The sequence below is a fragment of the Camelus dromedarius genome, chromosome 11, assembly GCF_036321535.1.
Source record: "Camelus dromedarius isolate mCamDro1 chromosome 11, mCamDro1.pat, whole genome shotgun sequence".
Lineage (NCBI taxonomy): Eukaryota > Metazoa > Chordata > Mammalia > Artiodactyla > Camelidae > Camelus > Camelus dromedarius.
The window spans coordinates 58,904,916-58,930,034 of NC_087446.1; the positions used below are offsets into that span (position 1 = coordinate 58,904,916).

The 25,119-nt window shown below is 53.1% G+C and overlaps 2 protein-coding genes, 1 non-coding gene and 1 pseudogene across 3 annotated transcripts in view; 3 read left to right on the forward strand and 1 right to left on the reverse strand.

The window, feature by feature from the left end:
• LOC116156299 (uncharacterized) overlaps window positions 1-4,523 on the forward strand; it is a 60,340-nt gene extending 55,817 nt beyond the window's left edge. The window contains exon 4 of the transcript XR_010382951.1: window positions 2,182-4,523. This is a non-coding gene — a transcript (uncharacterized LOC116156299). The remainder of the gene's footprint in view (window positions 1-2,181) is intronic.
• A 691-nt stretch (window positions 4,524-5,214) lies between these two features.
• LOC116151322 (integrin alpha-7) lies at window positions 5,215-13,955 on the forward strand. The gene is made up of 14 exons (XM_064491245.1): window positions 5,215-5,319; window positions 5,812-5,961; window positions 6,577-6,692; window positions 7,236-7,428; window positions 7,511-7,591; window positions 7,698-7,777; window positions 7,917-7,991; window positions 8,125-8,227; window positions 8,738-8,914; window positions 9,098-9,229; window positions 11,038-11,151; window positions 11,360-11,458; window positions 11,547-11,672; window positions 13,725-13,955. The coding sequence occupies exons 1-14, from the start codon at window positions 5,215-5,217 to the stop codon at window positions 13,953-13,955; spliced, it is 1,782 nt and encodes a 593-aa protein (XP_064347315.1).
• A 432-nt stretch (window positions 13,956-14,387) lies between these two features.
• On the reverse strand, window positions 14,388-17,090 carry LOC135322404 (thiol S-methyltransferase TMT1B-like). The gene is made up of 2 exons (XM_064491139.1): window positions 16,203-17,090; window positions 14,388-15,144 (listed from the first exon to the last, which is right to left on the reverse strand). Exons 1-2 carry the CDS (start codon window positions 16,698-16,700, stop codon window positions 14,908-14,910), a joined length of 735 nt encoding a protein of 244 aa, XP_064347209.1. The 5' UTR covers window positions 16,701-17,090; the 3' UTR covers window positions 14,388-14,907.
• A 4,066-nt stretch (window positions 17,091-21,156) lies between these two features.
• Window positions 21,157-22,088, forward strand: LOC116156566 (olfactory receptor 10P22-like; annotated as a pseudogene).
• The last annotated feature ends 3,031 nt before the right edge of the window (window positions 22,089-25,119 follow it).

Below are 25,119 nucleotides of genomic sequence, written 5' to 3' on the forward strand. Positions count from 1 at the left end.
TAACAGTCGGCTGCCGGATGTTCTTATTGGCTTTATCTGAAGTGCGGGTTAGACCTTCACTGACCTGGCTAATCAAGGATGCAGCTGGACAGAAGAGGAATGGAAACAAGCTGGCCTTGTGGCAAGTAGAATGGCCAACATCTTTACAGTCTCGGGTTAAACCAAACAATTTAATACCTATTCTTACCAGTTAAGCCTGAGTTTCTTGAAAAGGACATTGGTTATTATTACCATACTGTTATAATTGATACCATTTATTAAACACTTAATAATGGCTTTAAATTTTTTAATACTTACTATCTCATTTAATGCTCAAAACGATCCTAAAATATAGACACTATTATTATCCACATTTTAGAGTTGAGAAAAGTAAGCTTTAGAGAGGTGAAAAACTGTTGCAAGGAGACTTGGGTAGAAGGTTGAGAATCTGGGATTTGAGCGAAAGCCTGTATTTTCAACCACAATGTGGCGTTGTCTCCCACTTCATCATAGGTTTTGGTAGAAATGTCGATTTGGGGGAACTTAATGATTCAGGTGTGGCTGTTTAAGAACATTTCTCTATTTATTAACATTTCAGTGAAGCTGGAATAAATTGAAAGTCACCACTAATCTCTAGCTTATCCACCAAGGAAACCCAGATATTCAAAACAGCAGTGGCTTTATATAAAAGGCCATTTATTAAAACTACTGTATACTCTTCAGTGCTTTCTGGGGTTCTGGGAGTTTGGTCTCACGATCAGTCCAGTACAGTTTGCTCCTTAAGTGCTTGAGGAGCATTGTGCCATTCAGTGTTACTACAACGTATAACAGATGTGAATACATCAGATAATGTTCCATTTGTACCCCAAACAGTAATCAGCATTCTGCAATGAATTAGGATAGTACCAGACAATGTACAAATACTCAGATTTCCAAAATGCCCTGTTCCACTGACATTGATTCAAATTGAATTTGCTCTCCCTTTGACTCTATGTAGAGATCTTGGTAGGGTAGTCTGTTTCCAGTTGGTTGCAGAGACTCAAAATTTGGAACATTCTAGACATAAAACTGTATGAATACCTTATATTCTTCTCTACTTTATGAAACAGTTATCCATGGCTTATGTTTTTAAAAAAAAAAGCAAAAATTTGGGAACAACTTAAACAAATGAAGTCATATCACAGAATTTGTCCTCTATAATACCTAACAAAATAAACAAAAAGATCAAAATAAAATCACAATAGAAAATCATGCGAGACTACAAAGAGGGAGAGTCAGTGACTCATAACCTTAAAAAATGTCAGTTTATGAAAACCACCAATAGGAGAAGTGAGAGGATTCTAACCTTCCCTCTGGAAACCTAACCATAACTTCTAGAAAACGGATGTGTAAGTTGACAAAATCTTGAGAATTTTCACCTCATTTGGAGAAAAGTGGATCAAATGTAAAGCTTTTTTTCTTTATGGGAGGGTGGAAGTTGCAATGGCTACAGTTGAAACATAAATGAAAAAGGAAAGGAGAATAAAAAATTATTGACACTTTGATAGAAGGATGGTCTCCAGCGCTCCCCGGTGAAGAGCAGTGCCCGTGCTCGACCTCCTCGCAGACAATGCTGGTAACATCACCTCCTTTCTTAAACATCTCTTGACTCACCAAGATCCAGCTAACTCCACACTTTGTAATAAATACCTTTATGATCTGGCCTCTCTTTCTTGCTCTAAATTTTTACTTTCCCACTCTCCTAAATAAGCAGGATGTTTGCCTCTTAAATTTCAAGTGATTTCCAGAAAGCAGTTAATTCTTTCCAATTGTTCTTTTCAGGGATCCTCAGTCAACTTTCTCTAATAACACTTGCCATGTTATTCTTTTTTTAACTTATGACATCAATTTACAGTCTATACACATTTCTATCACATTAGATTGTAGATTCCTTGAAATTAGGGCGTATGCCCTTTATACTTTTGTCCTCAAGTGCTGGTTCAGCACTTGAAATGTAGTAGACATTCAGTACATGTTTATTAAGTGGAATGTATTTCCTTGATATATAGATATATATAGATATATTTAAAGCTTCACGGTCTTTTTGATGTTGTCCTTGAATGCTTGCTTCTCTTAGAGTGTAAATGAAAGGGTTTAACAAGGGAGTAGTTGAAGTAATGAGCACAGCTATTCCTTTGTTGAAAACACCTTCTTCTTTTGCAGAAAGATTAATGTACATAAACATGCAGCTGCCATAAGAGAGAGAGATGACAATCATATGGGAGGGACTGTGGAAGAAACCTTTGTCCTTTGCTGTCTCAGGCCAGAAGCGGTCTTTGGAGAAAGACCGGGAGCAGACCCTCCACCTGGTTTCTTTCCGTCCGAAGGCACCCCGCTCGGCGCTGGCACCAGGAGGTCGGGCAGGGTGTCATGGTGCTGGCTCTGTAGTTCACAACCATGGAGGCACCTGCCCAGTGGACACCAGCCCGCTGAAGGGTGTGAGGACTCCGTGCGATGTGGTCCTTGGGGCCACCATCACTCGTGGACACTTGTTTTGCATTCCAACACAGTATTTATTGAGAAGTCACATACATGGGAAGCCCTCCTCCCATGCCCCCCCACCCCCTTTCCCCCCAACTCACCCCCCCTACCCGAGTGCACCCCCTGCTGCCAAGGGAAGAGTTAAGACACCTCACTGAGCAAACACTCCAAGACCCTTTTGATGGCAAGGACCTCAACCTCCTGCTTGCACAACTCCTGCTGCTGCAAGGCCTCCACTTCCCACTCCAACTCACAATACCTCTCCTGCAGCCTCTGGAGCTCAGTCAAGGACTCCTCTATGCTCAGGGCCGGGGGCTCCCCTGGGATGTGCCCACACCCCTCCCTCCCTGCCACGACCCAGGGCTCCTGTTCTGCTGGCACCTTTCTCCTCTCCAAGATGAGTCTGAATAGGAAAATGATGCCGCCAGGTGTTACAGAACCAGAACGTGTTAGGTGGAATGTGGTCCCAGCCCAGGGGCCTGCCAGCACCTCGGCCCAGTGACCCATAAGGAGGAGGACCACGCTCTCAAGGGTCCCGGGTACCGAAATGCTGACGTTGGAGTGCCTGCCCTTGCAAAAGCCCGCCATTGCCTCCTTGGACCACCACCAACGTGACTGCTCCGGCCGCAGCAGCAGTATATGGAGCCTGGCCTGGGCTGGTGGCCTGGGATGTTTCCAGTCTGCGTCAGGGACAGGACGGCCTTTGGGTCCAGGTTGCTGTTTCTGGTCTGTCTCTCGGCCTCCCATCTGGCTGGCTGGCTGTAGGGCAGGCTGGACTGATGGTACCCGTTCTTCCCTTTGTGGAGGAGGTTGGGGCTGAGAGTCAGGGAGGGAACCAGGGCCAAGGTAGGGGACGGCACGCGTGAGGACCGGCAGGATGTCTTCCTCTTCCACTATGTAGCAGCCTCTTCCTGCCGGCTGACCCGGGACCGGCAGAGGTGCCGACGGCCAGAGGCATAAGTGGACTTGTGGTGCGTCCACATGAGGCTTGGGGCCGGATACCCACGGCTCAGCTGGAGGAGGTCCTGGGGAGTGCGGCACAGGAGTCAGCGGCTGCCCTCTGTCCGATGTCTCTGCGTGGTTGCTTGGCTGGCTGGTTGGAAGCTGTGTTGGGACACCAGAGGCCTGGGAGGGACAGTCCCAGCATGGGCAGGGGTCCGCTGTGCTCCTGTTGTCGGAGCCCGACCCCCCACCGCGGGGCTGGAACCAGAAGGAGAGGAGCCAGGCCAGCCCATGCCGGTACAGGGGGCACCGGGTGCGGGTACGCGGGCTTGCTGGCCCGCAGAGGGGCCCGAAAGTGGACCCTGGCACTAGAGTAGAGTGCTCGGTGTGGGTGAGGGACCCGGGGCAATAGGAGTGGGCATGGAGTGTGTCAGAGGTGGGTATGGAGAAGGCGGTCGAGGACGTGGCCACAAGTAGCAGGAGAACCAGAAAGGCCACCTCTGCTATGGCTCACCTTGGTAGCGGCGCCGGCTTTTATAACCGCCCGTGGGGCATCGTAATGCCTCCCTGTGACCACTGTGGCCTCTCCGGCCAATCGCCAGGAGGCTGTCACCGTGTCCCTCTGTAACGGAAAAGAACAAATCTGACCCCATATTGGCTCTGTTCCTGTGGCTTTCACCACTGTGCCCTGTTTTCCAGGCTTAGTCTTTCTAGCTGTGCACCTTTTGTAAAACAATGTTACCTTTAGGCTGAAATGTACAGGAGAGCCTGTTCTCGGGACTCAGACCTTTAAGGATGTTAGCACTTCTGCATTTATGTAGAGATGGTAAGTTGCAAAACAGAAAATAACCTTTGTTTTGTTGGAGGTTTACAGGGACACCATGGCCTGACCCACATGGACAGCTGCAGGAATAAAGACTTCCTGCAGTGAGAACTTTGCAACAACCACACCGCCTCCCTTGTTTTTCTGTATAAAAGGAAACTGTATTCTGACTGGAGTAGGCTGGTCCTCCAAGACATTAGTCGGCCAACCTCTTGGTCGGCCAGCTTTCCGAATAAAGCCACTATTCTTTGCCCCAACACTTTATCTCCCGTTTTATTGGCCTGTTGTGCGGCGAGCAGAACGAGTTTGGACTTGGTAACAAGTGGGATTTCTGGTCACTGAAGAGGGGCACCACGGGAGGTGCAGGCTTTAGGGGCGGGAAAGCAAGGGCGAGCTTTACCTCGGACAAGTGAGGTTTGAGGAGCTATTACACGTCCGAATAGAGCTGTCAAAAGCACAGTTGGAGATACGGGTCTGGAGTTCAAGAAAGAAGTTAGAAGGACAAAGATGGTAACTTAGAGGCTCCTGAATGTCCCTTCTACCACAGAGGCACTGAGTACACGGCTATTTATGGAGCAATTGCCTCTGAGAGAAACCCAGAGTCTGGCTGAGTGTTTCCTACAGATCGGGTAACAGAAAACACCCACATCAGAAGGGGTAGGAAAGGCACATCCCCACCATAAACCCCACCCCAGCGCAGTGCCCTGCAATTGAGGGGACCCCCAACTCCCAGCTTCTCCCTGTGGAGCGAGGGGTCTAAACTGAACAACTCGCACCCCCCTCAACTTTAAGGCTTCCATCCAAGGGGTGAGCTCCAGGTCACTGCGCTCTGAAAGTCAGCAGGGCCTGTGTCCACCAGTCCCACAGGAGTGTGGCAAACGGAACCAGTGGGAGCACCAGCACCCCCTGGGCTACTCCCCAAGGCCCCAGCTCAGAGGTTGCAGGTAGAAATGCCATCTTCCCGCTTCCACTTGCCTGGAAGGAGTTTGGTTGCAGACTTTGCAAAGGGCTGCCTGGGGCCCAGCATCTACTTAGCACACACCCTGGGGCCAGCTGTGACCCTCCCCAGAGCCCTGCCTTCTCCTTCTAGCTCGCTCCAACAGTAAAACCAAGCAAGTCACTGGAAGGAGTTTGTCCACACAACTAGTGCCCCAGCTTTTATAGCTGCCATTCCAGGATTGGGCCCCCAATCACCCAGGTTTGGTAGCCTGCAGGACTTACACTCCCGAGTCCCACAGAGCTGAAACAAAGACGCTGACCACCCCCATCCCCCAACTGCTGCCTTCTTGCGTCTCCTGTTAAGCTCTGTCCTCCCTGGAGAAGGTGACAGCAGGTTCTGTCTTCACGTCTGGTTCTCAAAGCCCTGCTCTCCTCCCTTCTCTACCCCAGTCGCTCTCCCTCCTCCTTGCCCAGTTCTCCACCTCTCTCCTGCACCTCCCTGAGCCTCTTTCCGAATTTCAGGATCTGTCTCAGGTCTGGCTGGGGCTTTGGGCAGGGCTGGGGCTGGGGGTTGTTCTTGTATCCATGTCTGTGTTTTCCCTTCCCAGGAGAATGTCAAAGACAAGCTTCGGGCCATTGTGGTGACCCTGTCCTATAGTCTCCCGACCCCTCGGCTCCGGCGACAGGCTCCTGGCCAGGGGCTGCCCCCAGCGGCCCCCATCCTCAATGCCCACCAGCCCAGCACCCAGCGGACGGAGGTGAGCCTGGGTTCCAGCTTAGCCCAGGAAGAGGAGCCGTGGCCCCTCGCCAGTGACACGCACTCACAGCGTGCGAGACCCTTTCACCGGTTACCCCGGTATTTCCTCCTGTTTCTAGATGCTGTAACAGGGGGGACCCCAGATGAAACCTGGCCCAAGTGACCATGAGTTGCTAGTCGGAGGGGCAGGCAGGCACTCAGGGGCGCAGGGGTGTGGGGCTCTGCCGTCTTCAGATGTGGTCTCCAAGGCCACCTCTATCCCAGCCTGCTGGAGGGGAGCTTGGAGCTCCTTGCATGGGTTTCACGGCCGGTCTGGCAGTGGCGCTCTTCGCTTCGCGTTCTAAGTCTGGGGCTCGGTTACACGGGAGAAAGGCCGAGGAAATATGGCCTTGCTCTGGACTAGCCTGCTAGCCTCTACTGCGACATCGTAATACTCCCATCATTTTGCTGATGAGGCCCCAGCTCAGAGTGGTTGAGTGACCAGCTCGATATCACACAGCTGGGAAGCCGCAGGTCTTCGAATTGAACACAGGCTGTTTACCCCTGTGATCCTCTACCCCACCTAGGCAAGGCACATTCACCCCCTAGCAATGACCCTCCTCGAATCTCTCCTCAGATCCACTTCCTGAAGCAAGGCTGTGGGGAAGATAAGATCTGTCAGAGCAACCTGCGGCTGGTCCACGCCCGTTTCTGCACCCGCATCAGTGACACCGAGTTTCAGCCTCTGCCCATGTGAGGCGGAGCAAGGGAGCAGGCGGGGTGGGAAGGCAAGAGCTCCAGGATCGGAAGGAAGTCCCCTCAGGAGCGCCAGTCTGCAGGGAGAAAGCGGAAGGCTGGGGGGACCTGCTGATAATTCACAAGTTTGCAGATGAGGGCAGTGGTGGACCCACAGGGGCTCCCCTGGCAAGGAATGACAGGCCTTCACTATATATATACATATATACATATATATATATATACAAACATACAGTTCACATGTCATATATCTCTCTTTATAGTCTTCACGACCCTGTGAGATAGGAATTCTTGTAAATCCCACTTTATAAATGGAAAATGGAGGCCTAGAGAGGTTAGGTTACTTGCCCAAGGTCGGGTAGTGGTGGAGCTGGGACCAGAATGGAGGTCCCCTGACTCCAAGTCTTGATTCTCCTAAGCCTGAGATTTGGGGGACCCAGGCGGGAGGAGAGGGGGCGTGCCCTGGGGGAAGGAGGCAGGAGAGGGGGGAGGCCGGGGGAGGTGTTCAGATCTTAGAGTGAGTGGGATCTGACCCTCCAGGGACGCAGATGGGACGACAGCCCTGTTTGCACTGAGTGGGCAGCCAGTCATCGGCCTGGAGCTGAAGGTCAGCAATCTGCCCTCGGACCCAGCCCAGCCCCAGGCCGACGGGGATGACGCTCACGAGGCCCAGCTCCTGGTCACCCTCCCTGCCTCTCTGCACTACTCAGGAGTCCGGGCCCTGGACCCTGCGGTGAGGACCTGGGCAGGGTAGGCGTGGGGTGTTCAGGGGCTCCAGCAACCCAAGCTGACCTCTCCTTCTCTCCCCACTCCAGGAGAAGCCACTGTGCCTGTCCAATGACAACGCCTCCCACGTCGAGTGTGAGCTTGGGAACCCCATGAAGAGAGGCGCCCAGGTTGGCACATCTACCCTTGTCCCTATCCAAGGGGCTCTCTATCCCCCGATCATTCCTCAAGCCCCTCGCCCTTCTGGACTCTCATCCTGCTCCGTCCTTGCTCCAGGTCACCTTCTACCTCATCCTTAGCACCTCAGGGATCACCATTGAGACCACAGAGCTAGAGGTGGAGCTGCTGTTAGCCACGTAAGGCTGGTGGGGCCAGGGTGGGTGATGGTGGGGGAAGTTGGCTGGAAGTCCACCTAGAAGGGGCTTCACTGTGCTCACCTGACCCCTTGGGGTGGCGTCTGTGCCCGCTGCCCACGCCCGCCCTGCCACATGCCAGGATCAGCGAGCAGGAGCTGCGTCCGGTCTCTGCCCGAGCTCGTGTCTTCATCGAGCTGCCGCTGTCCATCACAGGGTAAGCCCTGCCCAGGGGGGCACCGCCGCCAGAGGGGTGGGCACTGCTACTGCCAAACCCAGGCCTGGGCTCTACCTCACCCTCCATCAGGCCCCAGGCCTCCTGAGCCCCCGTTTTGACCCCTCCTCGCCAGGGTGGCCATTCCCCAGCAGCTCTTCTTCTCCGGCGTGGTGCAGGGTGAGAGTGCCATGCGGTCTGAGCGGGATGTGGGCAGCAAGGTCAAGTACGAGGTCACGGTGAGTGTCCTGGTGAGGCCCCTCCTTCTTGGCACAGAGGAGGGGCTGGGGTCTGCCCCAGGAGCTGTGGCTCTTCTCCCATGTGGCCGCATGGTGGTCTAGCGAGTTCGAGGCCTCGCTCAGCCCCTGGGCCTTGGCTGTGGGCAGGTGTTTGTGCTGGGGCCTCAGATGGCCATTTCCTGCTCGGCCCTGGCCGGCCGTCTCACCTGCTGGTCTGGGGGGCCCATGAGGGCCCAGGGCAGCTGCTCTGCCTAGGGCCTCAGCTGGGGGCCGGGGACTCGGGGGCAGGGCTGCTGTCTCTCTCCCGGACTCTGCCCTGGCGCGGCTGGGGCCTTCCCACACCTCTAGTGGCATCTCTAGGTTTTCCTGGCCTTGGGGCGGGCAGAGACTGGCGCCTGGATCTAGGATCCTGGGTCTTTGTGGAGACTCTGCTCTCCGAGGCCTCCCCGCAGCCCGCGTGCTCTCCATCCCCAGGGATTTAGTGGCCCTCACGCTTGCTTGTGCCCACAGGTCTCCAACCAAGGCCAGTCACTCAACACCCTGGGCTCTGCCTTCCTCAACATCATGTGGCCCCACGAGATTGCCAACGGGAAGTGGCTGCTGTACCCCATGCGGGTCGAGCTGGAGGGCGGGCAGGGGCCCGGGCAGAAGGGGCTCTGTTCCCCCAGGCCCAACGCCCTCTACCTGGTGAGTCTTAGGCCGGGTGGGCAGGGCTGCTGAAGCAGGGTGGGAGGAGGACTTGGGAAAGGACGCTGTGGGCTGGGGGTGTGTGGATAGGTGGGGGGCCCGGAGGAAGGTGGTGGGTAGGAGATGCCATCTCAGGACTGCTGCGTTTGGAGGGACCCTCACTGGGCCCCCTCCCCACCTCAGGATGTGGACAGCAGGGACAGGAGGCGGCGGGAGCTGGGGCAGCCGGAGCAGCCGGAGCCTCGTGAGCAGCCGGAGCCCAGCACGTCCTGGTGGCCAGTGTCCTCTGCTGAGAAGAAGAAAAACATCACCCTGGTGCGGGCAGGGCAAACTTGGTGCAGCCAGAATGGGGGAGGGGGCGCGTGGTGTGATAGAGGATGCGGGTGGTGGGGAGGGAATGGTGCGTCAGGACGGTGGGTGGCGCGTGGGGAGGTGCGATGGTCTGACAGCTGGGCAAGTTGACAGGACAGTGCACAACACGCCTGTGAGGCAGCTGCGGACGCCAAAGTCCCACCCCTCCACGCTCGCCAGGTGCTTACTCCAGGGCAGGCGCTTACCTATAGCCTTTTCATCTTGTGGATGAAAGATCACGGTTTATAGAGGTGGGATGGTCTTAGCCACCTCTGAGATCTGTTTGTTGTTCTTTTGAATTCTTTTTCGACAAAAAGTCAATTTGCATAAGGAAACCTGCTTGATTTTCACAATGTCAAGGACGCTTTAGGTTTTTGACAGTTCTAGTAATTAAACTGATGGTATATTCACGTGATTTATTGTCTCTCCTTTTTGAGCAGTGTTGCCCCCCTTCTCCTACTTGTGTCACCTAGCTTTGTTCCACAGGCAGACTTACTGAGCAGATTAGCGCATGCTCTGTGCTGTCCCTTGCAGGGCGGTGCTGGCAGGGAGAGTGAGCAGGGGACACAGGTCAGCGGGGTACTTGGTCTGGTGGCAAGGGGGTGAATCCCAGGTGCGGAAGGAAGGGCAATAGAGGCAAGAAGAGTCAAAGAGGCCTTTGCAGGGGGAGGTAAGCGGCGGGGCCAGCTCTGGTGTCAGCTGTCTGGGAGGGAGTTCCACTGTCACACCCCATCCCTCTCGGGGCTTCCTCCGCGTCCCTGCTCCCCTGAGAGCATGACCTGAAGCAAACGAAGGCGCCTCAGGAATAGTAAGAGCTTGTGTCATCGCTGTTTCCCTGATATGTGGCTAGTCCTGGCCTTCCCCATGTGACTGGTTTCCTCGGAAAGCCCTCCCTTTCTGATAAGAACTTTGAAATGGATTCTTTTACTAAAAATGGCATTTAGACAAATTGACCAAGGATTCTTGAATTGCTCCAAAGTGGCAAAATAAAGGATGACGCAAAGAGTTCAAACACTGTCAAAGCCAGTCTTCTGTATACGAAGTGTGATAAATAGAACATTAATCTTAGGCAAACAGGCCATTAGGTGGGATTGGGCCAAATGGATTTAAGTCAGGCCTGGAAGGAGCAGGGCCTAAGTCCGCTGCCCCCCAGCGGCTCTGGGGCAGCCTCATCCTCCTTCAGTGAGTTTGGGCTTAGCAGAGGAATGCGGCTTTGCCCACTCTGGACCTGGGTTCAAATATCTGCTCCACCTCTTAGCAGCTTTGTTAGCTGTGTGACCTGAGGGAGGTCACCTGGCTTCTTTGAACTTGAATTTCCTAGTTTGAAAGATGGAGATGATGGTAATATGCACATTGCAGGACAGTAGCACATTTAAATGGGGCAAGTACCTCGCAGATAGTAGATGCTCAGTAAATGGGACCGTCATTAGGTAGCAGAAGCGGCACCTGGAGAAGCTGCTCTGCCTGTTGCTGTCCTCCCTGCTCCCCATGCATCTCAACACCGAATAGCCCAGATTTGGGGTAGGCTGCTGTTTTGGACCAAGGGTTAGTTTGGGAAGACTTCCTGGAGGAAGGGGGTTTGAAGCCAAGTAAGGAAAATGGGATAGATATTGAATGAGGAGCCAAGGGAAAGGGGGGCTCAGGGAGGGATGGAGGGAAGGCTCTGGGCAGACTCAGTGTCTGTGTGAGCACGACCGTGAGGGTGCTGGGCCCTGAGCAGCTCCGTGGGGTGGGGCCACGCGGCTCAGAGCCTCTCCTGTCCTTGTCCCCAGGACTGCGCCCAGGGCACGGCCAACTGCATGGTGTTCAGCTGCCCTCTCTACAGTTTTGACCGCGCGGCTGTGCTGCACGTCTGGGGCCGCCTCTGGAACAGCACCTTCCTGGAGGTGAGAGCACGGCCGGGGCACCGGGCTGGGCGTCCTCTTCCCCAACAGCCCCTCGGGGACTCACTTCTCCTCCCACCTCCTCTGTGTCCAAATGCAGCACACACAGCCCAAGACAGGAGGAAACACCCTCTTCCATTTACAGCTTCAGAAGCTGGGGGAGGGGGGCCTTAGGCATTTAGGAGGAGGGTCTCCTTCCCTGCTCCCTTAGGAGTACTCAGCTGTGAAGTCCCTGGAGGTGATTGTTCGAGCCAACATCACCGTGAAGTCCTCCATCAAGAACCTGCTGCTCAGAGACGCCTCCACGGTGGTGAGCTGCAGGGCTGGGGAGGAGGGGCCGGGGCTTCTCTTCTCTCCTGACGCTCCCGCCCTCGTTCTGCGAACCCCTCCCTCCCCAGATCCCAGTGATGGTATACTTGGACCCCGTGGCGGTGGTGGCAGAAGGAGTCCCCTGGTGGGTCATCCTCCTGGCTGTCCTGGCCGGGCTGCTGGTGTTGGCGCTACTGGTGTTGCTCATGTGGAAGGTGAGGCTTGGGGAGGGGGAGGCCGGCGGGGGCTGGGCTCCTTGTCAGGCAGGTGGCCTCTCCAGGTGTGGTTCTCTCACCCACACTCCCATTTCTTCAGCAGATCTGCACTGAGCCCTTACCCTGCACGTACCAGGGACCCTGTCGGGCCCTGGACGGTTCGGAGATAAGGCAGGCGCAGATCTTGTCAGAGGTTTTATAGTCTCGTGGGGGAGGGGAGCCTGTGGTCAAGCACAAGGCAGAGGTACTAAGTCAGGAGAGTGCAGGGGGAATTCAAGGGGGGAGAGCTTGAGAGCCGGGGGCCTGGAGCTGGGCCTTAGCAGATGGGGTAGCAGGGTCTGGATGTGGGGAGGTGAATGGGTGGGTCTGCGCCTTTCAAAAGGACCATGGGAGGCAAAGCCATGGAGGCAGGGAAATGTGGGCTGATTTAACTAGAGCATGGCAAGTAAGGCTAGGAAGGAAGCTGTGGCCAAGGAAGCCAACCAGTGTGGAGAACTGCCTCCAGGGAACTGTCTCCAGGACTGAACTCGGAACCTGCACATTCCAGGCTCCACGGGGAACCATGCTTGTACACAGAGTGTAGCCAGAACCACGTTTGCATCTGGGGCTCCACTGAGAGCACATACGAGCACATGTCCGTACAGTCACACCCGTCACCTGCGGTCATCCCCTGAACCATATGCTACATTTGCGGAACCATGCACGCCCTTGGGGCTTTATGAGGAACTGCCCCTCCCCTCCTCCCTGGGACCATAGACCAAGCACACGCTCTGGCAAATGCGAGTCATCAGTGGACCAGGCCTCTGGGCGTCCAGACTGTTGGGAACCTTGCCAGCTCTTTTTAGGGGAGATTGATGCCTGGGAGAAACTGGCTCTCTGCTCCCTGCTCGCATGGAAGGGGGACCAAGCAGAAATGGGGGCCCCCATCTTTCTCCAGTCTTCCCATCCTCCTCCTCTTCTGCTCCCCTTCTCCCTTACATCCCAGTGTGGCTTCTTCCATCGGAGCAGCCAGAGCTCATCTTTTCCCACCGACTATCACCGGGCCCGTCTGGCTGTGCAGCCCTCGGCCATGGAAGCCGGGGGTCCAGGGACTGTGGGGTAATTGTGTGTGAGCATGTGTGTGTGTAAATGTGTGTGTGCGTGTGTGGGGATGTGTGTGTGTGAGTGTGAGATACTCCCAGTAGTCACGGGACCAGGGATGTGCGGGTTGAAGAAATGAGGTTGCCCGGGGGCCGCGTGAGTTCTAGGAGCTGGGGTGGGAGGGACTTACCAGGGTGAGGTCATGAGGGGGCGTATACACAGCCGGGGGCACGCACCAGGGTTGGGTGGGCTCCTGGGCTGTGAGCATGTGGGAGTACAGGGAGGTGCCGTGCTTGTCCTCTGGGGGCATGAGTGTGCAGGCCGTCGTGCAAGGAGGTGCCGTGCAGTCTGAGCATGTAGGAGTCTTGGGCCGTCCTGAGTGTGAGCAGTCCTGAGCGTGAGTGTGCACGGGGCACGTTTCCATCTTGGTGTGGAAGGGCCAGCATGTTCATGACTCAGGGAGGGGCCAGGCCATTTTATTCACAGAGGGGAGGGCCCAGCCCGAGGGGGGTGCTCCCAGCGCACGAGCACACAGGCTTGAAGAGGAATTATTCCGGAGCTTCCACGGGTCTCGGAAGCCATGTTTTCCCTCCGAACTCGTTTGTGTTCCTGGGGATGCTATTGGGCCTCTTAAAAGCTTGGGAGGGCGTGGGAACCTTTGGGGTCAGCGGTCCTGATGTTCTACCTTCAAGCCCCTCTTTCAGGTGCCAAGGGAGATGTCCTTGGTCCTGCACCTCAGGCCCTCTCCTGGTCTTTCTCTTGCTGTGAATGAGTACCTGGGGACCCAGCATGGATGGTGGCCCTCATTGGGGCTGCTTGCTGTGCTGGCTGCCGCCCAGCCTGTCTCCTTCCTGCTGCCGTTGGTCCTTTCTGTCTCAGGGACCTTGGAGGCAGGCAGCTGGCTGTGCTGAGCACCTGCCCCAGGGACCTCAGCCCCGCAGGCTCCTCACGTCTGGCCTGGTGTCCTTCTAGATGGGATTCTTCAAGCGAGCGCGGTACCCCGAAGCCGCAGTGCCCCAGTACCACGCGGTGAAGATCCCGCGGGAAGACCGGCAGCAGTTCAAGGAGGAGAAGACGGGCACGATCCTGAGGAACAACTGGGGCAGCCCCCGGCGGGAGGGCCCCGACGCGCACCCCATCCTGGCTGGGGATGGGCAGCCCGAGCTGGGCCCCAATGGCCACCCTGTGCCAAGCACTGCCTAGCCTCCTTTGTCCCAGCTGGCCCTGGGGCCCCCGCCACCCCTTCCCCAGAGACGGCTCCTGGGGGTGAAGAGGGGGGACCCGGTCGCTGGTGTCCCATCAGAATTTGGCAGGATCTGCTTCCTCAGGGCACAGACCTCTACCCCCATGAGGACCACCCCCCAAACATCCCCTTAGGATGCTGTTAGGTGAGAGGGGAAATCAGGGATGGGTCATGGGGGAGGGTGAGGAGGGCAGCGATGTTCTGATGCAAAAGTGGGGAAGGGGACCCTAATCCTTCCCTCTCCCATTCACCCTGTCTAATGGAACCCCAAGGACCTGTCTCCCCAAAAGTGCCTTAAGCCCAGAGGGTGGGGAGGAGGTTATGTCGCTGACTCAGGGGCTCTTCCCTCCCTAGCTTCCCCTCTCCTCTGACCTTAGTTGGCTGATCCAATCTAGCAGATTTTGTCTATTTATTAAAAAATACTTGAGGACAAAACCTGGCTCCTTTACTGAGTCTGGCCGCCTCCTGCCCAGGGTCTGCAGGAGAGGGCAGATTTTCTCTGCTCGCACACAGCTCAGGTCAAAGGTGGTGACGGGAGGGAGTGCTGGGGGCCTGGCACAGACACACGTATCATGACTTGTGTGACCAGGTCCTGGGGCACTTGAGTGTGGTCTCAGAAAGAGGAAAGGGCAGCTGTCCTGGGGTGGTTGGGCAAAAACTGGGAGACCCAGTCCAGGAATTTGCAGCTAGGGGTACGGCAGGGTGTCACTGCTCCCTCCCCGCGGTCAGGGGAGCAATAGCGCTTTTCCACTGAAGAGGGAAGGGTTGGAGAGTCCCCTGGCAGAGGTGGGGGGGAGGGGTGGGGGAGGGGTGGTGGGGGGATGGCTTCTCTCTGCCCAGATCCTCTCAGGAGAAGGCAGACTCAGCAGATGGGTGGGATCATTCCGACCGCAGGCAGGATTTGGGGAAGGCTTACTTCACGGCCTTCCCCATGATGTGCGGCCCAACAGGCAACCACTTGAAGGGAGGGGGCTGTCGTTCCATTTGGAGTTCGGAGAACTGGGCACTTTCCAGATCCTTCCAGGTCTCTCTGGTGAGGCGGCAGCCATCCCCGATGTGTTTCCAGGTGGGCTCTGCAACTTGCTGCCACAGGAAGGCCCAGCTCCCACGCGGCTCAGCCACGTGCTCCCAGAAAAAGAACAATCCTCCCTGGGAGAGAAGAGCGTGTCACTCACCTGCTCCACCCACCGCCTGCCTCTAACCTCACCTCCGTCCCGCCGGCCACGCCTGCCCGAAACCTCTCGGTGAAGAGGGAGGTGCTGGTCTTCAAGTTCGGGGAGCAAACCCGTCCTGCTCCGTGACGCCTCCTGCGCCCCGGCTCCGGCTGCCCGCCCAGAGCGAGTGTGACGAGCCTCCCGTGACTGAGTGGGGACGACTGGTGAGACATTCTCAAAGGGCGGCCAGAAGGACAGCGTAACCGAGGGCAGACAGACGGGCAGGCGGAGAACCAGGAACAGAGGTCTCACTGGGTACAGAGATGCTTGCCCAGAGCCCCCTCCCGCGAGCCAGACACACGTGTCCTGGACATCTCAGCCAGCATTTTGGGGAACACTTGCACTGGGCTTCTGATTAAACTGGGGTTCCTCCAGCTCTTTGCTCCTCGCTGTGCCTTCCCTAGGTGATCTCATACACCTCTGTGCTTGGAATTTACCAGCTAAAGCTGGTGACTTCCAAATCTCTATCTCCATGCTCCCTCTTTTTCTGACTTCCAGATCTGGACTTCCAACTGCCTCTGGGTTCTCTCTGCCTCATGGCACCTCAGACCTAAAGAGTTCAAAACAGGTTTCTCCTGTCTTGCAAAAGGCATTTCCCTCTACCGTCCCTCCCTCCATCAGCTGCTCATGCCAAAAACCTGGAAACCATCCTAAACTCCTTTCTCTCCACACCCAGTTCCCAATCTTACGGATTCTACTTCCCCTGATATCTCTACCTAGAACACTGTCAGTTGCCCCACTCCCTCCAGCCCCTGCTTAATCCCTCGGATCTCAATGTAAACATCCCATCCTTAGGTGTCCTCCCCTCTTCCCCGACTTCACTGGGTGGCTCTCTTGTGGGCTTCCACATCCAGCCATGTTCACCAGCAGATGGGGGTGGACGGGTGTCAGATGCACTAGTTCACTAGATTCCCCGTCCTGGGTGCCCCGGACACGGCGGTGGCCGATGCTACGTTTGCTGCCCCGCACCCACACCCTTCCCACTCTGCTCACCGGCCTCAGCACTCTGTGGACCTCCTGCAGGACCTTCCTTGGGCTCTGCACTGAGCAGAGCACCAAGGTGCAGACCACCACGTCCATGGAGCCATCGGCCAGCTGCTTCATGTCCTCTCCGAAAGCCACCACAAACCGTTCATACTTGAGATGTCTATTCTCGGCCATACTTTTTGTCAGGAACTTCTCAAAGTTGGGGTTCGGGTCCAGGCAGGTGATCCTGCAGCCAGATGGGTAGAACTGGAAGTTGGCACCAGTGCCGCAGCCCAGCTCCAGCAGGGCCACCTTGCCCGAGGCCCCCGCAAGCCCCTTTATCTGGCTGAAGAGCTCTCGCTTCTTGCCCTCCATCTTGCGGTTGGTCTTGGCCGCCAGCACGGCCATCAGGTAGGGGAAATAGCTCTTGCACAGGGGCTCCCAGAAGCCCAGCAGAGCCATGATGTGCAGGGGCAGGGTCAGGAGCAGCACCAGCAGCTGCAGGAGCCGGACCAGGGCGTCCATGGCAGCCCGGCTGGGAGCGGCGCTTCCCTGGTGGCCGGCCTTTCCGCGCTGCCCGGCCGCTGCAGACGCGCGTCTCTTTTTGCCCCGTGGTAGGACTTTGCTCCCTGTCTCCTACTTGGCAGTTTCCTCCTCGCCGGGTGGAGTGGATCTGTGAAATCCCTCCAGAGGGCACAGGTCCCAAGCCCCCACAAGCTCTTCAGCAGATTTTATGGGAGGCGAAGGAACAGGTGGCGCCAGTGTGTCCTGAGTTCGGGGCGCTCTGCCCAGTTGAAGAGGATGGTGTGTGCTGACCATCTCAGAAGGGAGAGAAGGGGGAGGGGGGCTATGTCTCTGATCACAGTTTGCGGGGGCCAAATGCCTAGCAGAGCTGACTCACGCCGGCCCGCCCTGGCCTGATTCGGTCCTCAGGTTCTGCTCGGTTTATGCAAGCTGGAAGTTCTGGTTGGGTGCCACTGGCACACCCCCAGGGCTTTGTAAACGGTAACCTGCCTCTGCCCCAGATACAAGCCAAAAACCAAGAAGAATGTGTCTTAACCAGGGGGTGGGGGTGGGAAGGGTAGGGGTGTGGGGGTGGGAGGGTTGTCACAGGACTTTTCTGCTGGGCAGCGGCACAGGGGCCACTCGGGCTCCAGCAGCACAGTGCAGGAGACGTCTTCCTGAAGTAGTTCATCCCCGCCTGACTCAGGGTTTGTCCCCAGACCTCTTCTCTGAGGCCCCCAACGGCCGGGATGGTGACATCAGTGGGTTTGACCGGTAGGACAGAGGCAGTGGTCTTTGAGCTCCCGTCCCAATCAGGGACTTTGTTTAAACTCAGTCCTTCCCCAGTGGTCATCAGTGGCCCTGGAAAATGGTCCTTGTGAGATTTTAGATTGTTATAATCCCCCTCTTGTATAATGCTAATGCATAATGGTGAAGGAAATTTTACTTAAAGTAAATCAACAACTTGGCATTCATTTTATTGCTGAATAGTATCCCATTTTGTGGATATACCACAAATTATATATCCATTCAGCTGTGGATGGGCCTTTGGGTTGTGTCCAGTTTTTGTCTGTAGACTGGAGTTTGGACAAGTAGAAGATCTTCAAGGCCCCTTCCTTTCACCATCTCCTCACCCAGAGCTCAAATAGAGGGGACGACATTGAAAGTGGCTATTTGGAGACTCACCACATGGGGGCGATGAGATCCTATTTTGAACAAACCCAGAACTAACACTGCTCTTCAGGAAAAAGGTCTGCTTTTTTTCGGATCCATTTCCCAAACTTTATTCCACCTACTTCTTGTTTTTCATTTATATTTTTAAAGTGGAAATTGCAGAAATGCTCAACACTGTACATCTGGAAACAACCTAAGTGCTACTCACAGCTTCTTCCTGCCCTGTGCAGTGTGATTACACTCACAGCTTTTCTATGTCATATACGTTTGACAGATGTGTGCTGACAATTGGAAACATTCACTATTGACCCAACCGCAAAATTAAACTGTGGATAAAAACATTTCCAAAGGCATAAGTAGGCATAATTGGTTGAAAATAAATCAGATATTTAAAAACACCAAAATATGTTAAAACAAGTCCCATCTTTTTCTTTAAATGTTTCATGTATGATTTTTCCTATTGTGTGATCAATGGATCAAACACATATTAAAAAACCCCACAAAACAAAAAGAATGCAACGCACACTCCAAGCCCATCCCACCCAGAGCGTATTATTGCTGATACTTTGGTGCATATCTAACGTTGTCTGCCTGTCTGTCCAGCCACCTATTTATCTGAATTTATGTTTTATACTGAGAATTGTTTTCTACGTTGCTTTTATCACTTAGTAATACATTGTGAACATCTTCCCACATCAATTAACTTTTAAAAATAAACATTTTCTTTTAGAATAGTTTTAGATTTACAGAAAAACTGCGAAGATGACAGAGTTCTCATACTCCCCACCTCCGGTTTTCTGTATTAGTCACAACTTAAAGTACATTTGATACATTTGTCCCAGTTAGTGAACCAATACTGGCACATTATTGTTACCTACAATCCACACTTACTCAGATTTCCTCAGTTTCCTCCTAATGACCTTTCTTCTCTTGCAGGATACTCGGCTCGTTTAGTTGTTACGGCTCCTTCGTTTCTCAGGCGCTCCTCGTTTTGGAGGACCTTGACGTGTGCGAGGAGTCCTGGTCAGATATTTCGTAGCCAGTTCCTGTCTTGGAACTTGCCTGTTTCTCTTACAATTAGACCAAAATTAGGGGGTTTTAGAAGGAAGACCACACAGGTGACGTGCCGTTCCCATCACATCAGATCAAAGGCACGCACTGTCACCTGGTTTGCCACGGCTGATGTTCACTTTAATCACCTGGTTGAGGAGGTGTTTGTCAGGCTGCTTCTCTGTGAAGTTACTCATTTCCCCCCCTTTTTTTTTCTTTCCAGAAAGTTCTGTGCAGAGCCCACAGTTAAGGAGTGGGGAGTTATGCTTCCTTTCCCTGAGGGTGGGCTGTCTACATAAGTTGTTTGAAATTTTTAATAAATAAACTTACTGCAATCTAAAAAAGAAAATAACCCAAATGAACAAGAGACTTCCTTGAATTAGGAGGGTCTCCGCAGAACTCTAAACAGGAGGTGAACCTGTGGCAAAGAAGGCTTCTTTCCAGCAGACTCACAGACACAGACGACAGACTAGTGGTTACAGGGAGGGGGAGGGGGAGGGGCAGGAGGGGAGTGGGGAGGGGCAACACAGGGGTAGGGGATTAAGAGGTACAAACTGTTGCGTATAGAATAAGCCACAAGGATATATTGCACAGCTCAGGGAATATAGGCAATATTTTATAATAACTATACACACAGTATAACTTCAAAAATTGTGAATCACTATGTTGTATATACCTGTAACATAATATTGTATGTCAACTATAATTCAATAAAAAATAATTAAAAAGAGAAAGAAACTATGACACAAGTGCTTTGAGGATGCAAAACTTGGGGTTCGCACAGGCCTTTGCTTAGACAGATGAAAAAGGTTCGGAAATATTTACATATCAGATACAAAATTTAGGTTAAAGTCATACTTTTTCTGTATCTTGTTGCCATAATGTTGAGTTTCTATCTAAGTGTGTTCATGAAAAAAGGCAAAGAACTTTCCAATAATACTGACTTAAGTGTTCTAAGAATTGTTGACTTGTAATCATGAGATCATTAAAGTTTGCTATAGAGGAAGAAAAAGGCTTCCTTCCCGGCTAAGTGATACACATAATTCTAAGGACTGGAATTTCTCTCTGGTCTTTACTCTTTGAGCCGTTAGGGCTTGAGGCATCCTCTTGGGTCACCTCTGTCATCCCCTGCTCTCCGTGACATCATTTACCCCAGCTGAGACCTTTTTCCTACTTCTAACACCTTCCTCAGCAGCTGGGGAGTGGATTGAACCCCCAGGCCGGGTTGGGAGGTTCTGCCACAAGTCAGACCTGTCGCTATTTCAGCAATTTCTCTTCTTTGAGCATTAGCACTGTTTTACAAAAGGATTTTGAAAAAAGTGCTTCCCCTGCTTTCCAGGCACTGGACTAATTCTGGGGATGGGCTACGGGCAGAGGGCTGGGGCAGTGGGCTGAGCAGTTCAGCAGGTAGACACTAGCCAGGGAGCTGGAACACTCGGTTTCTGAGCCCAGCTTCACTCAGGCCTTGCTGAGGGACCTGGGTACATCCCAGACCCCTCTGCGTTGTGGTCTCTCAGTCGTCCTTGGGGTGCAGACTCCATGCCCCAGGCCGGACAGCAGGGAACTCAGAGAGGCTCAGTTACTGCTTCCTTCTCCCAGACAGCACTTCCTTCCCCCTCCTTCAGCGCCCCCCCACCTCCTTCCCCATCCTCTGCTTCGGGAATCGGGCTCTTGGGGACACTGAGCTTCCCTCTTGTGCTGCTGGGAGGGGCATTCTGGCGGCCGTGGGGACCCATGTACAGGTACAAGCCCCACCTGCCTTCTCTCTGAAGCCTTTAATCCTGCGTCTTCTTTTTCTCTCTCTGGCTTTTGCTCTCACTCCAGCTCTTCTGCCTTATGCTGGATCCATTTTTCTTCCAGTCTCCCCCTTGACAGCTTTATTTATTCTGTCTGTGCACCCACTTTTCTGCCCATGTCCTCCACCAGTTTCTCAAAGGTCCCAGCTCATCGCCCCCAGAACCCAGAACTTGGGTGAGGGGGTGAACATCCTGGTGTCTTGCAAGTTCCCAGCTTCCAGGAGGGTCTGCCATTCGCCTCTGTCCCTCCCCACCTTCACTTACCTTCTTCCCGCCCAGAGGGGTTTTCTGGGAGGGACTTGCCAGCAGCCAGGGTGCTGGCCCATCCCACTCCTGATCACTGGGATGTTCCTGTGGACCATTCCCGCCTTTCCTGCTGCCTCCGGAGCCTCCGTCTTTGCCCGAGCCCTCTGTCTGAGCCCTCTCCCGGCTCCCTCTTCCAGCCTGACGTTGGGGACATGGCGGGTGGCAGTGGCACAGCAGTGACGGAGTTTGTTCTGCTAGGGTTCTCAGGTGCCGGTTGCCTTCGGGGCCCTCTGTTCTGGGGGGTGCTCTGCGTCTACCTGTCACTCTGCTGGGCAACTTGCTGATCATCCTCCTCACGCTGGCGGACGCCGCCCTGCGCTCGCCCCTGTACTTCTTCCTTCGCCACTTCTCGGTGGTGGAGATCCTCTGCACCACGACCATCGTGCCCAGGGTGCCGGCCGGTCTCCTCTGCCCCTGCCCCACCATCCCGCCTGCCAGTGCTTCACCCACTGCGCTTCTTCGCCCTCTTTGGCGTCGCCGAGCGCTGCCTGCTCACGGCCATGGCCCGTGGCCGCTAAGCTGCCACCTGCCGGCCGCCGCGCTGCTCCACGCTGATGAGCCCGCGAGCGTGCGCCGGCGAGGCGGGCGCCTCCTACCTCATGGCATCGTCTCCGGCACCATTCACTCCTGCTGCATCTCCACTTTGCCCTTCCACGGTGCCAACACGATCCAGCACTTCCTGTGTGACACCCTGCCCGTGCTGAGGCTGCCTAGCGCCAGCACCTTCTGGGGCGAAGTGGGCAATCTTGTCGTCACCATAGCCTTTATCCTGACGCCCTTCTCGCTGACGGTAGCCTCCTATGCCTGTATCCTTGCCACCATCCTTGGCGTCGCGACATCCCAGGGACGTCAGAAAATCTTCTCTACCTGTTCCTCCCACCTATTTGTGGTTGTGCGCTTTTTTGGGACGGGGACAATTGCCTATATGAGGCCAGGGGCAAGCTCCTCTCAGGACAGGGACCAGATCCTTGCCCTCTTCTACACAGTTGTCACTCCCATGTTCAACCCTTTCGTCTACACTCTGAGGAACAAGGAGGTCACAGGGGCAGTGAGGCGGCTCATGAGATACCTTTGGAGCCCTTGACCCCTCAGGTTCTTGGAGATAAGGGTTCGATCCTTGGGGATTCTCAACGAGGAGGGAGCAGCTGGGGGCTGCAGCCACGGGGGTCTGGCCCACTCGGTGTGGTCTGTGTAGGGGACCCTGCCTGCCCAGCTCAAGGACCCAGGGCTCTGACATGCTCCTCAGAACTCAGCTTCTGGGGCCTGTTCTTACGGCCTTGACCTGACTTGTTTGCATGTGCAAAGCTGGAGAGACAGGCACTTGAGGGGCGGTTGAGGAGGGAAGGCGCTGTGCCCATCTTGCGTGATGACTGAGCAATTCCTGGTCTCTCCTGAGGCCTGGGGCGCCTTCCTGGGCCTAAGATTCCTGGAGACACTGCTCTTCCTCCTTCTCCCAGAATCCTCGCTGCAAACCTTTCTCTTTCACATAAGTCACCCCTGATATGACATGAGCGCCTTTGCTCCAGGTGGGAGGTCTTACTGGGGTAGGAACGGGGCAGGGAATAGGTGGTCTGGCTTTGGCCGTTCAGGTGATGAGTCTTGCCCGGTGCCACTTTAGTTCTGGAAGCATCTGTCTAGTCACTTTTCTCCTGACTCACATCTTCTCTCCTGGGATCCCTGAGACCCTGATATTCTCTCCTGAGCTACTTTCTCACCTGCAGCCTGGCTCGCTGGTCATCTTCTCGTGTGGTCCTAGGGTAGAAATGCACCCACATCTCTCGCCTCTGACTCTGATCAATCAGAAGGGCTGATCTGGCTCCTGCACTCCCAAGATGATGCTTCTGTTTCTTGTAAACTGTCCACTCTTTCTACTTGAAGCCACCTTCATTTGCCTGCCAGAAGAACCTAGCACCATTTTACTTTCCCTGGGAAGCCCATTCTTGCTTGTTCATAAACTCTCCCTTAGCAATAAGCTGCCAGAGGGAGAGGATAAGCAGGGAAATCACTCTAAAGGCACAATAAATGAGGGCCTTGAAAATCGCATTGATTTTCTTTTCCAATTTACAAAAGTAACACTGTTAATTGCAGTGAATTTTGCATCCAGAAGAAATGAAAATAACTATTAACATTTTTATGTTAATTATGTCTGGTTTCCCTCTGTGTATGTGTTTGTATGTATATATATACATATAGTTGTATGTATATATATATATATATATACATATTTTTAAAAACTAAAAATGGGATTATATTGTCTAAATTGCTCAAAACTTTTGTTTTCCACTTTATTAAACTATATTGTAACATTAAGTAGGCTTCTAAAGCATTATTTTAATATCCATGTAGTAGCCTACTATAGAAATGTACTAATTTTAAACAGTCTTAACAGACTCACAGACATAGAAAACAAACTTATGGTTACCAGAGGGGAAAGGAGTTGGGGGGGATAAAATGAGAGCTGGGGATTCACAGATACCAACTACTGTATACAAAACAGGTAAACAACAAGGTCCTACTGTACAGCACAGGGAACTATATTCAGTACATTTTATTGGCCTAAAATGAAAGAGAATATGAAAAGGAACATATACATATGTATAACTGAATCACTATGCTGTACACCGGAAACTAACAACATTATAAATTGACTCCATTTCAATAAAAAAAAAAAAAAACTAAAGATGAACCCCCCAATCTTCTATTATTGGAATTAAAATATTTTTTGTTCTAAATATTGCTGAGACAGATATCATTGCACTTATATCTTTGTATGTTTATGCTTTTCTGAGCACCATCTTCTAGGAATGGAATTGTTGAGTGAAAACATGTGCGCAGTTTTAGAGCTTTTGAAACATATTGCCAAACTGTCCTCCAAAAGAATTTTTATAGCTTTACAGTCCAATTGAGGGCAGTCCCATTTGCAGGGGAAGGAAATGGACTAAGAGTCAGGAAGCAGTAGGGTTAGGGAGCCCGGGGAAGAGCAGGATGGGGGAGATATGGGATATTTAATATTCTTGTAGTTCAGAAAAGACCTTACAAGTAGGACACAAACTCATTTATTCCCAGTCCACCAAGGACTGTGTGAGACATACATGGACTGAGAGTGCAACATGAGGCATCAAAGTTAGACTCAGGGAATGACTTCCCTATAGAGTTGGTATCTGAACAAGACAGGGGGAGAGGCTTTTTCCTCATTGTTGTGAGCTGAGGGCGGAGGCAGGAGGAGGACATGAAATCTGACTGGCTCAGCCCTAAGTGGTTTTGTGCTTCTCTCACCTGAGATGGTCACCATCAGTTCTGGAAGCTGAGGCTCCCTATTTACAGGGTCCCCAGACAGAGTTGCCAGGAAAATACTGGATGTTCAGTAAAATTTGAATTTCTGATAAACTACAAGTAATTATTTGGTATAAGTGTGTCCCATGAACTATTTGGCCAGGATTTTGCACCGCTTTATCTTTCTGGGGAAAGAAATGTTTGAAACATAGATACATTGAAAATTATTCATTGTTCATGAGAAAATAAAATTTAACTATATGTCTTGTATTTTTATTTGCTAAATCTGGCAACTGTAGCCCCAGGTGCTATTCAAGCAGGGCTGGAACTGCAGTTGGATGTGAGGATCTAAGCAGAAAGCTCTGATCACCTCCATTCAGGAAGAAGGAAACTACTTGGGAAATAGAGTAATTTCCCCTGATATGAGTCCTTTGTTGGACCAGAGACTCACTCTTGTTACTTGTGTGAATGTTGGCCATCCTGTAAGTGCAAAAGAGGAAATGGGAGGCTAGGGACGGAGGAGTCCGTGTCTATCCTTGGGAATAAGGGGCATTAAAGAGTGGAATAGTGTCCCTTATTGTATTGGAAATTCTAGGAGTGGAGAATATGGAGCTGCCTAAGAAAGGTTGACCAGAGGACTGGATACAGATGGCACTATGACACAGTGGTTTACAGCATGGCTGTGGTGCTAGGAGGCTCCAAGATCAAATCCTTGGAGGGTTCTTAACAGTTTTCCCATCTTGGGAGTTTAACATTTTTATGCCTGGATTTCCTAATCTGTAGAACAGCAGTTACAATAGTTTCTATGCTTCATAGAATAGTTGTGAGAATTTAATGTAGAC